Genomic DNA, 14,499 nt, shown 5'->3' with positions numbered 1-14,499 from the left:
CTTCCGTACCTAATGACTGGAAGGTAGCCAACGTGACACCAATATTTAAAAAAGGCTCTAGAGGCGATCCTGGCAATTACAGACCGGTAAATCTAACTTCAGTACCGGGCAAATTAGTCGAAACAACAGTAAAGAATAAAATTGTGAAGCATGTAGAAGAACATAATTTGTTGGACAAAAGTCAACATGGTTTCTGTAAAGGGAAATCCTGTCTTACTAATCTATTAGAGTTCTTTGAAGGGGTTAACAAACATGCGGACAAGGGGGATCCAGTAGATATAGTATACTTGGATTTTCAGAAAGCCTTTGACAAGGTCCCTCACCAAAGGCTCTTGTGTAAATTACATGGCCATGGGATAAGAGGGAAGGTGCTTTCTTGGATTGAGAACTGGTTAAAAGACAGGAAACAAAGGGTAGGAATAAATGGTAAATTTTCAGATTGGAGAGGGGTAACTAGTGGTGTACCCCAAGGGTCAGTCCTGGAACCAATCCTTCTCAACTTATTCATAAATGATCTGGAGAAAGGGGTAAGCAGTGAGGTAGTAAAGTTTGCAGATGATACAAAACTGTTTAGGATAGTCAAGACAGAAGCAGACTGTGAGGGACTCCAAGAAGATCTCACCAAACTGAGTGATTGGGCAACAAAATGGCAAATGAAATTTAATGTGGATAAGTGTAAAGTAATGCACATCGGGGAAAAATAACCCCAACTACACGTACAGTATGACGGAGGCAAATTTGGCTACGACAAATCAGGAATGAGATCTTAGAGTTATCGTGGATAGTTCTCTGAAAACTTCCACACAGTGTGCAGCGGCGGTCAAAAAGGCAAATAGGATGTTAGGAATTATTAAGAAAGGGATAGAAAATAAGACACAGAATATCTTACTGCCCCTATATAAAACTATGGTACGCCCACATGTTGAATACTCTGTACAGATGTGGTCTCCTCACCTCAAAAAAGATATTTTGGCCTTGGAAAGGGTTCATAAAAGGGCAACTAAAATGATTAGGGGTTTGGAACGGGTCCCATATGAGGAGAGGTTAAAGCGACTGGGACTTTTCAGTTTAGAAAAGAGGAGACTGAGGGGGATATGATAGAGGTATATAAAATCATGAGTGGTATGGAGAGGGCCGATAAAGAAAAGTTATTTTAATTATTAGTTCCCATAACAGAAGAACTAGAGGACACCAAATGAAATTAATGGGGAGCAGATTTAAAACTAAGAAAAGAAAGTTCTTCACACAGCGTGTAGTCAACCTGTGGAACTCCTTGCCAGAGGAGGCTGTGGAGGCTAGGACTATAATAGAGTTTAAAGAGAAGCTAGATAATTTCATGGAGGTTAGGTCCATAAAAGGCTATTAGCCAGGGGATAAAATGGTGTCCTTGGCCTCTGTCTGTCAGAGGCTGGAGAGGGATGGCAGGAGACAAATCGCTTGCTCATTGTCTTCGGTCCACCCTCTATGGGACACCTGGTGCTGGCCACTGTCGGTAGACAGGATACTGGGCTAGATGGACCTTTGGTCTGACCCAGTCCAGCCGTTCTTATGACCATTAGGAGTGCTGGAGCATTGGATGCTGGACCAATGGAGTTTTACTGTAGCTTGCTGAACTAGAAAAGTAAAAGAAAAATGCTTTGGGATCAAATAAATTTTCATTTTGTTTGAATTTTTAACCCTTTAAACCTTTGTAACACGCAGTCACAGTTAGGCTACATCTATACTGCAGTGCTATTTTGGTATCCCGAAATAGCTATTCTGTGTATTTTGAGCGTGCCTGTTATTTCGAAATATAACGGACTTGCTATTCCAATGTCCCTGTAAATCTCATTCTACAAGGAGTAAGGGACATTTTGGAATAGCTATTTATTTAAAAAAAAGTGCTGTGTAGACAGCGCCAAATTTCAAAATAAGCTATTTCAAAATTAACTCGAAATAAGCCTGCATTTTGCGTAGCTCAAATTGCGCATCTTATTTTGAGAAGTGTAGACACACCCTTATTGTCCCTGGACTCAGGCCTCTCAAATATTCTTTGATGTTACCCAATAAATATTGGTACCTGTCAATTCATTCCTCACTCACAAATAATCATCATTTTCTACTTCAAAAACCATTATTTACAGACAAGGAAAATTAAACTAAATTATTTTTTTTGTAAAGATCAACCGTTAAAACATGATTCTTGGTCCCTGATAGAATTATTTATTGTTTTCATGAGTACCCTGCTGACGCAGAGTACTGGAGGGCTCTCTTCATCAAATCCTCCCCAATATGCACAGAAGTGCCATCTCCAGTGGTAATAGTGGCCATCTTAAATGGGAAAGTGTTCGGGTTCGGTACTCCTCCAGCCAAGGAAATTAGTGAGGGGGGAGACTTCTGCATCAATTCAGCTAGTGAAAGAAAAGGAAGAAAACCTCCATTATACATCAAACTACTCAAGATATATCCCATTTCCCCATTCCTTCATTTTTTATATAATGTAAATGGAACCTGCAAAAGAAAAGTTAATGAAGTCTTTATAGAGATCAGGCATGCCAACACTTATCATATATTTTCTTGGCTGACTGAAAAATACCTTGTAAGCTCTCTCAATCATTAACTGAACAGGTATGTATGGGGAATCTTCTAGAACTACAAAAAAGATCTAAATTTTACCCTCAGGTGCATCACAATGCCTAATGCAATGAAATGGCAACTGCCACCATACACCCAGGGTAGAATTTGCTCCACCGTGAGCAGGTGACAGGATGTAGGCCAAAAGCAGTTGGGGGTGTGTTGTTAGCCTCTGAGTTTGCAACTGTCTCCATTCAAGCCTCCGCTGGTAATACAGGAGCAGGCTTCTATGTTTTTCTGCCTTGTAGAACAATCAACTATCAACACTGTACAGTGTACATCAGTGTTTCTTAAACTATGTTCCGCAGAACACTGGTGTTCCGTGAACAACTCGCAGGTGTGCTGCGACCTCTTCTTTGTTTTTGTTACTTTTTTGTTTTTGTCTTTTTTTGTGTGACAACAGTTTTGTTTTTTAAAAGAAAACTTTCATAGGTGTTCCGCCTAAAAAAATCTTATTGTTTGGTGTTTCATGGTCTCAAAGAGTGTAAGAAACACTGGTGTATATCTACTGCCAGGTGCTCAGTGGGACAAGTAAGAAAGAGTGAAACAGGAATTACTCAGCATATTGTTATTGCTCATAAGGTCTAGAGTAACTTATAAGAGTAAATGGTGGATTCTCTGTAAACTTGAAGTCTTTAAATCAAGATTTGAGGACTTCAGAAATTCAACTAGATATTATGAGCCTATATGAGGGGATGCGTGGGGTTCTGTATACTGGAGATCAAGGCCTGCCGGTGAAGGGAGGAGAAGAAAGCGGGCAACTATCCCAGGGCCTGCTGATAGGAACAGCCAGGAGCTCCAGGCCGTTATGTGTCCCAGGCCCTATAAATCGCTGCTTGAGCTTGCACCTGCCCCTTCTAGAGCACAGAGCAGAGCTCTCCTCTACCTTGCCCAGGGCCCAGTAAGGCTGTTGGCCCAGCTCGGGAAATCAGACCAGATAATCATAATGGCCCCTTCGGGCGAAAGACGTTTCCTTCAAGCGACAGGCTAAGGCAGTCAGAAGTGTGAGCAAAGATGAGACTGATTGTCAGGAGGACTTACTCTTGAATTCAAGTTACTAACAATCAATTGGTCTTTACAATTTCAGCAATAAAAATCAAAACAATAGCTACAACTCCAGAGTGGAGGCATTGGCAGAAATATTTTCTGCCATGCATTTAAAAGAATTAATATGTTGCTGTTTCCATGTCTTTTTTCTGTTTGGGGTGGTTTCACTGGGTACTACGTATATTCATTTTATGGATCAAAGGCAAACTATCTCAGTTATGCATCAGAGGCATAGCCGCTTTAGTTTGGATCTGCAAAAGCGACAAAGAGTCCTGTAGCACCTTATAGACTAACAGATGTATTGGAGCATAAGCTTTCATGGACAAAGATCTACTTTGACGAAGTGGGTCTTTGCCCATGAAAGCTTATGCTCCAATACATCTGTTAGTCTATAAGGTGCTACAGGACTCCTTGTCACTATCTCAGTTATGTCAGCCTTTATCCACTGAAAGCAAATAAGGCACACGCAATATTTATTACTGTGCATATATTAATCATCTTATAACCGCTCACAGTTTTTGTGTAAGACTATGCTGGTATTTATCTGCAATGTCATAGCTGAGTTCAGAAGACAGGACAACACACTTCAGGAACTGTCAGGTGAGGGGAGTAGTCAGTGTGTACTCACTCAGAAGTCTTATTGGTGATGCCTTTCTTGCTGCACTTACTGCTGTGATGAATTGAGAGTAATTCATGTCTATAGGACAAGTAGCAATTCAGTCAATAATTAAACAGGATACAACAGGCTAGGAAAAGGAAGGGAAAAGGAAACAACATTTTTCAATATGGCTCATGACACTGGATTGTCTACACACAGAAATATTCACCAGTAAAAAACTTTCAACAAATCTGTTTAAATGTGCCATTTAGTAAGATAATTAAAATGAGGCAAGATCTTAGTTAAGCTCACAATTTAATTACATTAAAACAAATGCCCCTCAAAATGATTCCAAATAGCTTTAATAAAAATTTCTTAATGAATGTTAAAATGTTATACTTTTAAAAAGCACATGGAATCATTCTCAGAGGACAAGGCAGTACACTGCATTTATATATAAACAGAGTAAATATGGGCATATGCTTACATTCTCTCTCTCACACAAGAAGCCTTGCAGCTGGTATACAATTACCAGTTTTTATTGTGCTTGGAGACAAGCTAGCCACTAGCTAGACTGAACACATGTGGAGGAACTGGACTCTAGCTGCAACTGCAGAACATGGGATCATAATTCAAAGTCCCTCACCCCATGGTCCGTCTATGGATCTTGCGGTGTCATGTTTGTTAATCACTAACTGGTTGTTTTTCCAGTTATTTTTTGCAGGGTTTTTTTTTTTAAGATCGTACTTCATTTCTTGGCTTGGGGGCAGATGGCTTTTGCATTTTGCAACGAGGAGCCCTGTGGCACCTTATAGACTAACTGAAGTGTAGGAGCATAAGCTTTCGTGGGCAAAGACCACTTAGAGTCGTCAATCCGGAGAAAGAGGTCAGCTTTTCTCTAGTGTTCTCTGTCTTTGTTCCCCTCTCTGTGTAAACAGCCCCATTTCGGCTGGTGCTTTTTCTCTTATTTTCTTGACACACGCCCCCGCGCCCACCCTCCGCCTGCCGAGGCCGGCCGGTGTGCAGAGAGCAGCAGCCATGCTGCGGGCGGCTTCGCTGCTGCTGCTGCCCCCGCTCCATCCGGGGACCGGCTCCGGCAGGGCGCGCACGCACTGACCGTGCTCCGCAGCCGGGCCGGTGCTCCGCAGAAAGTGAAACTCTCCGTTTTTTCGACCGTTGCGTTACAGCGGCGCCACCAGCTCTCGCGGGCGCAGCTTTGTCGTTCGCGGGCGGCTGGGACCCCCCCTCTCCGCGCGCAGGCTCGGCCCTGCTGGATGCTGGCAGCGCTTCAGGCGCGCTCGGGTGCGGGCACTGCGCAAAGCGTCACGCGCCCACCCAAGGTGGACACGTGCAGCCCAGTGCAACTCACCGCTGGGAGCGTGAGACCCCGCTGCAGTGTTCAGCTGCTGCTCAGTGGCCGCGTAGGGCAGCTGTGTGCGCAGGGCTGGGAGGCTGGGGAGTGACCGTGAAAAAGCAAAGGGAGAGATCAGAGTTCAGGCCAGGCTTAAATAAAGAAAAGACTAAAATTAGAAGTTAGGTTGAGGCCGTTGCAGATATGTTGGGGGCGGGGGCAAGGCAGCAACTTTAACCATGATTCCAGGGGCTACTTGGGAACCTGAAAACTTCTGATGTTTGCAGGAAATTAGCTGACAGGAACAAATTGCTCCTAAAACCTATATAAAGAGAGAAGTTATAGTAAACACCAGTTAAAGCCATATTTTAAGTTAATTTGTAAATGTAGAACAATTAACAGGAAGCTATTTCCAATCACAAATCTTGAGGTGTCAGTTTGAGAGCCTTAGATCAGAAAACCAAGTTTGATACTTTGTATGCTATCTTTTAATAGAGGTAAATAAAACCTGCTTACCTGAGTTTTATGGTCCAAATTGTGAAGAGGAGAATGAGAGTTAGTTTCTTCCAGGCATGTTTTAAATTAAGTAAATTACTAAAACAAACCCCCTAAAATAGTTGCCAGATTTCTACTGAATCAATAGTCCAATCACCAAAACAAAACAAACAACCCTTCTAGTCCAAAATTATGTTAATCTATTTATGAAAACAATTTTTTGTATTACCACATTGGTCTATACCTTTTAAAAAGAACCACTATTTAGAGTATAATTTAATGAGGGATGTTAGGAGGAGAGATCTATAGCAAACAAATATTGCCAGCAAAATCTTGGTGTGGGTTTATATGAATATTTATTAATAAATAGAAAGGATTGGAAGGAGGTTCTTAGTGTGTTGTTGTAATGATTTGTGAGTAAACATCACCTTCATGCAATTCACTCAAGTTTGTGAGACTCTGCCATCCTCAGAAATATTAAAAGGTAAACAAGAGCTAAGATGATTTAACAGTTGGAAGAGAAGGACATGCAGCACTACAGACACACAGCTATAAACATTTCATTAAAATGGCCATCTGCTTAGAGCAGCATTTGTTTGTTCTGCACATATAAAGGACCAACCCCTCCTCAAAAGGGGGCCTGGGCAGAAGTCCTAGGATTGAAAAGTGCAACAATCCTGCTTGAGGAATCAGCATTTGTGTGTAACCGCCCTGCTTAGTAATCTGACCCAAAGCCCATTGTAGTCAAAGGAAAGATTCACAGACAAGTGGGAATAAATGGCAATACTGGAGTATTGCCTCTTCCCCCCCCCCTCCCCAAATTGGAGAGTTGGAAAAATGGGAAAGTGTTAAGTGCAATTTAAGCAATGTTTGTGGTCTGATACCTTGTGATGGCTCCTTCCCCACTCTGGCATGATAAATGAAGAAGTGAGGCCAAGCAAAAGTACCCCAAAACCTTATCTACCAGGCTTTGGTATAAAACTTACCCCCAAAATATTAACAACCTAGATTTTGGGAATAAAATGCCGCTGCCGCCACCCAAATATTAATAAAGCAACCAGGGAGAGACTACTTGGGAAATCTCACCCCTAAAGTACAAACCAGGACACAAAAATTAACCAATACCAGATTAATAAAAAAAAAAGAGAAAGAACTTTTATTATCACCACAATATTCCTGTTGCAGGCATAATGACTAGATGGAACAGTAACAAAATAATATACTCATGGAGGAGAAATTTACCATGGGCCAGGAACTTAGTTACAAAGGAGAGCAAAACCCATTTTTAAATGCACAGATCAGATCCCATTTCCCAAACCATAAAACAATAAAACCTAATGGATTTATCTAAACTTTATCCTACTTACAGACTGTGAAGAGTATTTTCTTAGCGTGAGACATCCTGTCCCCTTCAATAGCTGGAGAGAAACCCCCAAGACAAAGGAGGGAAAAAAAACCCAAAATTCCTTTGTCCCAGTTTGAAATTCCTACCTACATTTCTATTGGCTGCCTGCCACCTGGTTTAGGTAAGGGACATAGTTAACTTCTTAGTCCCCAGGATGCTGGCTAACCCTCAGGATCATGACACACCTCAGCTACATCTAGACTACATCCCTTTTTCATAAAAGGGATGTAAATTAGACGTATCACAATTGCTAATGAAGCGGGGATTTAAATCTCCCCCACTTCATTAGCATAAAAATGGCTGCCGCTTTTTTTTGGCACGGAGCTTTGCCGGAAAAAAGCGCCAGTCTAGACGCAGATCTTGTGGAAAATAAAGCTTTTTCCGAAAGATCCCTTATCCCTCTTTGAAATAAACTCCGTGCCGGAAAAAAGCGGCAGCCATTTTTATGCTAATGAAGCGGGGGAGATTTAAATCCCCGCTTCATTAGCAATTGTGATACGTCTAATTTACATCCCTTTTATGAAAAAGGGATGTAGTCTAGACGTAGCCTTTATGTTTTTTGACAGCAGGGAATGATCCCAGGTGGCCATTCTCTAGCACTGCTGCTCTTGCAATGAAGCATCCAAAGCTAGGTATGTATGGGGCAGCAGCCCCCTCCCTGTCACAAGGAGTGTGCTTCTCCTAGCCTTTGTATCAGATCAGCATGTAAAGATGAGGGCAGATAATGAAAAAATCTGAAGCAAGGGTCTTCTTACCTAAGTGCAAAACTTCCTTTCCCACCTCCCTGAGACTGCTTGTTTCAGTGAATATGAAAAAAAGTGCTGCTGAAGCTCCCACCCAGCCCTGATTTTAGCTCTGCATTCCTATTGGTAGAGCAAAGACTAGCAGGAGAGGGAGTGAACTAATTTTTCAAGCAGTACGGCTAAGAGGGGTGGGGAAGAGGAACATCAGCATAGCTTATTCTTTCTCCCCACACCAGCCAGCCAGCCAGCCAGCCACAAGCTAAGGGAGGCAAGTAGGCAGTGTTATTGCTTTAAGTTAAGCAACATGGGAGCTTACCAAGTGTCAGCCGAAGGTCAGGGCAGTGAGTCCCTTATGACCGGCTGAAGTTCTTTTAAATTGTGCTTGGTTCTGTTACAGCAACTGAAGGAGTCAGGTTAAAGCTTAAACAGTTACTATTTTATTGTTACAGGGTAAACTTAGTTGTTAAATGCTACTGCTGTGTTACAGATAACACAGCCACTACAAAGGACAGGACAGAAATTACACTAATAAGTCACTTACAGGTACCATGAAACCCTTTTGGTTCTCTGAGCTCTTATTAAATGCATGCAAAATAGACACATAGCAGGTATATAGTCTCACCCCTGCGTTCCAGACTTGGCGTGGCCAGCGTCTTTCTCTCAATCCCTCGGGAAGAAGTAGGGCGAGGTTAGGCGTCCCACAGACCTCGGGAGACAATCAATACCTGCCAGCAGGTATAGATGATTGGAGCTCAAATGGGGTAGGCTACTGAACCCCTCTTTATACCCCTTGGGTTATGTAGGCTTCTTCCTGGGCTTAAGTAGCCAATTAGGAAAAATGGCTTTGAATGCCAAGTTTCCCACGAAGGGCGCAAAGCATAATTCACACCTGGGAAAATGCAGACAATGGGCACCTCTGGTATGTGATGGGCGAAGATTCCTCTCCTGGGACAGTGCAGGCATGTCAATTACTGGTACTAGCCATCAGGATGGTGGGAGGCCCCGGGTCGTCAGCTAGCCCATTTACTGTCTGGTTTCTGTTTATGGTAGAGTCAGGGACAGGCAGCACACCTGCGTTCCCAGGGCATCAAAGGCTGACTGCCTTTCTCTTGCTCTCTGGGGGGGTGGCAACCAAGATGGGGTTCATGTCTGGCTACACCAAGGTACCTCCACCAAGTGACTTTGTGTTGTACCTAGAGCATAAATAGTAACACAATAGAGTTCCCTTCCAGCTCCTGGCTCAGCCTTTTATAATGCTTACCTTCTTCTCAGTGCTACAAAAATGTTGAACTAATTAGCTCACTAACTCATCAGTTACCTGGGCAAGGGATCCTGACTACATTAATTACATCCAATGCCCTGGGTAATCTAAGTGGCCAGAATGCTGGCTTTCAAAGGGCTCATTTTATAGCTGCTAACATCATTCTGTCACAAGGGCAAAAGAATGTAGAACATTATTAGGAAGTATATAATGAAAGAAAAGGGTGCACTGAACATGTTTAGGTGCTTTGCTCAGTCTGGGCCCAAAAGTACAGGGGACAGAGGCAATTCCAAGTATATAGCATGGAAGAAAATGTGGCATCAAATGTGAAAGGACCTATGGTGCATGGAGCTGAGTGGAATGAAGGGTAGAACAGTAAAAATGATAGAAGAGGAGCAAGCAACAAGGATGTGGTGTGGTGGGGTACCAGGATCATGGCCCTACTACTTCTAAGTGTAGGTGGGAGGCTACCAATCGGTGGCTAGAACTAGAAGGGACTCAGCTGCCCCAAATCTGAGCAATTCTGCCACCTGTGTGCACAGCCCAGCTTGGAAGGTGAAGCCCTCCTACCCCCACTGCACCAGGGCTTGCTTAATACTGGGTCACTAGGTTGCTCATCAGCAAGCGGAGCAAGGACACTCCCTGGAGCCTAACAATGACTGTGAGGCCCCAGGATGGCAAACCGTCTATCCTAAGTGTGTTCAGTGAGCCAACCCTGTTACAGAACTGGTGAGTGTAGTTCTTCCTGGAGCTGGTGCCAGCAAAGCAGGGAGAGAGGAGAAAGCTGGTGAAGATGAAGAGAGAAGAAGGTGTGGGGGAGGATAGTAGGGAGAAGATTATAGCCACTGGCATCGCCATACACACCCTTTGCTCCCATCTCTCCATATTTTAGGGGTTTTCAAACTTTTTTTCTAATGACCCAGTTGAAGAAAATAATTGATGCCTGCAACCCAACATAATTTGACCAGAGTATGGGCTCTAGAGTGGACTGAGGATGAGAATTTTGTGGCTCCAACTTTGGAGGAAGGAGGTCAGGGCTGTGGCAGGAGGGGCTTACCTTGAGTGGCTCCTCGTCAGCGTTGCAGCAGTGGTACTAAGGCAGCTTCCTGCTTCTCCTGGCACCACAGACCATGCTGCGCCCAGAAGCAGACAGCAGCAGGTTCCCACCCAATGGAAGTGCAGAGCTAGTGCTAGGGTCAGGGCCCTGTGCGCTCCTCTCCCCATGTCAATCTAGGAGCTGGGCCCACTGCCAGCCACTTTTGGGGTGCAGCGCAGTCTCCAGTGCCAAGATAGGCAGGTAACCTGCCTTAGCACCTCCACTGGTAACCTGATCGCCTTGCAGCATGAAACCTAGTGCCTGACACTCCACAATCCAGTACTGGGTCATGACCTGTAGTGTGAAAACCACTACCCTAGGCTCTACATGCCTCCCTTCAATGCCCCTCACACAGCCCCTCCCCCTCCCTGAAGTTACCCTTTTCCAAACAGCAACATCTTATCCTGCCCCCTTTACTACACATCCTCTTCTTAAGAACATAAGAACAGCCATTACTGGGTCAGACCAAAGGTCCATCTAGCCCAGTAGCCTGTCTGCCGACAGTGGCCAGCACCAGGTGCCCCAGAGGGGGTGGACTGAAGACAATTATCAAGTGATTTGTCTCCTGCCATCCTTCTCCAGCCTCTGACAAACAGAGGCCAGGGACACCATTTCTATCCCCTGGCTAATAGCCTTTTATGGACCTAACCTCCATGAAATTATCTAGCTTCCCTTTAAACTCTGTGATAGTCCTAGCCTTCACAGCTTCCTCAGGCAAGGAGTTCCTCAGGTTGACTACACGGTGTGTGAAGCAGAACTTTCTTTTATTAGTTTTAAACCTGCTACCCATTAACTTAATTTGGTGTCCTCTAGTTCTTCTATTATGGGAATTAATAAATAACTTTTCTTTATTCACCCTGTCCACACCACTCATGATTTTATATACCTCTATCATATCCCCTCTCAATCTCTTCTTTTCTAAACTGAAAAGTCCCAGTTGCTTTAACCTCTCCTCATATGGGACCCATTCCAAACCCCTAATCATTTTAGTTGCCCTTTTCTGAACCCTTTCCAAGGCCAAAATATTTGTTTTGAGGTGAGGAAACCACATCTGTATTCAAGATGTGGGCGTACCATAGTTTTGAACAGGATTGGTCCCAGGATTGACCTTTGGGGAACACCACTAGTTACCCCCATTTTGAAAATTTGCCATTTATTCCTACCCTTTGTTTCCTGTCTTTTAACCAGTTCTCAATCCAAGAAAGGACTTTCCCTTTTATCCCATGACAATGTAATGTTCTTGTCCCTGGTTACACAAACTAGCACTTCACAGCCATCCTTGAATTCTTTGATTGTGCTCTGTAGCCCTGGTTGGAGTGAACTCCTGAGAGCTCTCCCACCAAGGCCACTTGAACAAGTGTAAAAGGCACATTACCTTGTCTACATTAGGCAGTTCACATGTTATCCAGACCAGGATTTGGAAAGTATTTAGGCCTGAAAGTGATCAGAATTTGATATGGGGAAAGCAAACCAGGGAGATTTGTACCAGGATGTCTCTTTGGCTTTAGAGGACTTTAACTGTACAACATCCATAAATGATACAGTTTCATATGTGCCAAATGTCTTTGTCTAATGAATGCAAAATGGGAAACGTTTCTTTCTCAAACCTTTTTAATGTAGATTGGAGCAGAAAGACTTCTTAGTTTGATTTGAGTGTTAGCAATGTTGTAATAAAAATCAAAATGTACTTGATTACATTGACTTCAGTGGGGCAGGATCTCACTTAATGCATGTTGGTCGGGTGTGGGGGGATAATGGCTAAAAGGCAATGATGCTGAGCCAAGAGAGATTTGGAATTCCAAATCAGAATCAATTTAGGGACATGAATATGTGCAGGAGTCTACAGTTCCACAAATTCTATATGTCTCAGCAGAGGTCAGCTGGATTTCAGAACAGTAGTTAAACCAATCATCCTTTGTGTAGTCTTATTTCCAGATCTTTTTGTGTTGCAGTCCAAGGCAATCTGAAATACAATTAAGTCAATGGAAAGACTCCCTCTGGGGATTACAAACCCTTCACTAAACTGGAGGCAAGGGAAAGGCTGGAGCAGTACCAGGCTGAACTGACCAAAAAAGAAGCTGCTTTTATTATAAGATTGTGATAAGATTCAACTTACAGTATTTTTGGATTATTTAAGGTTGGTACAACTCTTAATTACCTTTGAAATGTGGTATGAACAACTATCATATCTATATATTAAAGCGCGCGCGCACAAACACACACACACACACACATATACAAGGCTCGATAGAGCCAGGTTCGGGCAATCTGCGCATGCTTAGAGCAGTCTGCGCATACGCAGATCGCCGGACAGTGCAGCTGGCGAGCAGGGCTCGCCTCAGTTCAGTGAGCCCTGTGTGTATATATATATATATATATATATATATATATATATATATCTATCTGTCAGTGAGCTGATTGAGGACACAGAATGTCCTGTCAACTAAATGCCATTCCATAAGAAATATGAGACCATCATTAAAGGATCTAGACTAGCATGCACTGTGGTATGCAATAGGAAGTGTTAAAATTATCTGGATTTATTTATGGTATGTGGGCTAAAGCAGTGTAAGGCTATTGGCTTCTTTCAGAAGAAGCTTTCTTCAGTAGAGATCTTCCGGAAAAACTTCTTCTGAAAGAGCGTGTCTACACTGCAAAAGTGCATTGAAAAAGCGATCTGCTTTTTCGAAAGATAGCATTCACATGGAATGGACGCTATCTCGCATTTCAGCTGTGATTGCTATGGACAGAGTAGCCACAGGGCACCTGTGCTTTTTTCTCTTTCCTGTTCTTTCGAAAGAACTCCCTCTTCCCCGTCCATACACGTCCATACTCTTTTTGTGAAAGAGCTCTTTTGCAAAAAGGCTTCTTCCTCATAGAATGAGGATTACCAGTGCCAGAAAAACCCCTCTCTTCTTTCGATTTTCTTGCAGAAGAACGCAATTGCAGTGTGGACATTCCTCAAGTTTTGTCGGAAAAAAGGCTGTTTTTCCAACAAAACTCGGTAGGGTAGACATAGATATTTGTCTGTAGATAAAGGGCAAGATTAGAGAATTCTATGTATGAATGTTAACTCTTTGCCCACTAGATGGCAGCTATGCACTGTTTTGTGATTGTGAAATTGAGCTAAATAAAAATTTCTATAAAATCATGTCTGCTTATTCCATTAGATTGAAATTGCTTTACTGCAGGCATTTTATGAAACTAGAAGTGAGGTGTGCTGCCTAGACCAGTGTTTCCCAATTTTTTTTTGACCACAGAACCCCCTAGCCAGGGATTAAGTTTGTCGAGCAAAAAAAAAACCACACCCAAACACGCACAGACTGCCAGTACACCACAGTTGGTAGTAATAAGATGCTAAATACGGTCATGAGATCAACATATTCAACATATTGAATATAACACCATTCATTTATATTCAACAAAAATCATATTAAATATGTACAAAAAATAAAACTATCAAATAATATTAATTATATTCATAGTTTTCAATGTGAAGAGTGGTTTTTCTTCTTTTCTTGGCAAATTCTTTTTATATTTGGTTGGATTCGCATATCTGGCACAGCATTCAGTCGATTTCTGTATTTCCTTTCCATTGCTGCATAGTTTGAGCACCCAGTTTCGCACAAGTATGTACTGGCAAAGGGTAACAGCTGACGAATTGCACGTCTTGATAAAGATGAATATTCTTGACTTTGACATAAGTCACTCCAAAATGTAATCAGAGAAACTTCTTTAAATTTTTGTATTAATCAGCCATCTGAAGCGATTTCAATTAGCTTTTCATAATCTTCTGTAGAAAAACTGACTGGCTTTTCTGTTAAATTTAATGGATTTCGAATCCAGTTATTGTTGTCATTGATGTTTGGAAAATACTTAATGATGTTCGT

General features: G+C 42.6%; 1 protein-coding gene across 5 annotated transcripts in view; it reads right to left on the bottom strand.

Annotated features, from left to right (window-relative positions):
* The window catches only part of AADAT (aminoadipate aminotransferase), a 30,044-nt gene extending 24,271 nt beyond the window's left edge, over positions 1–5,773 (bottom strand). Inside the window, exons 1-3 of one of the 5 annotated variants that reach the window (XM_006111669.5) lie at positions 5,628–5,773; positions 4,289–4,406; positions 2,222–2,390 (exon numbers count right to left, since the gene is read on the bottom strand). In XM_006111669.5, the coding sequence (XP_006111731.1) occupies positions 2,222–2,390; positions 4,289–4,355 (236 nt within the window). In that variant the 5' untranslated portion in view covers positions 4,356–4,406; positions 5,628–5,773. The other 4 variants (XM_006111668.5, XM_075930199.2, XM_006111671.5 and 1 more) reach the window with 4 other exon arrangements.
* Between the last annotated feature and the right edge of the window lie 8,726 nt (positions 5,774–14,499).

The sequence above is a fragment of the Pelodiscus sinensis genome, chromosome 4, assembly GCF_052426305.1.
Source record: "Pelodiscus sinensis isolate ZL-2025 chromosome 4, ASM5242630v1, whole genome shotgun sequence".
Taxonomy (NCBI): domain Eukaryota; kingdom Metazoa; phylum Chordata; order Testudines; family Trionychidae; genus Pelodiscus; species Pelodiscus sinensis.
Note: the sequence above shows the minus strand (reverse complement) of the source record. Positions and strands in the feature narration are given on the sequence as shown.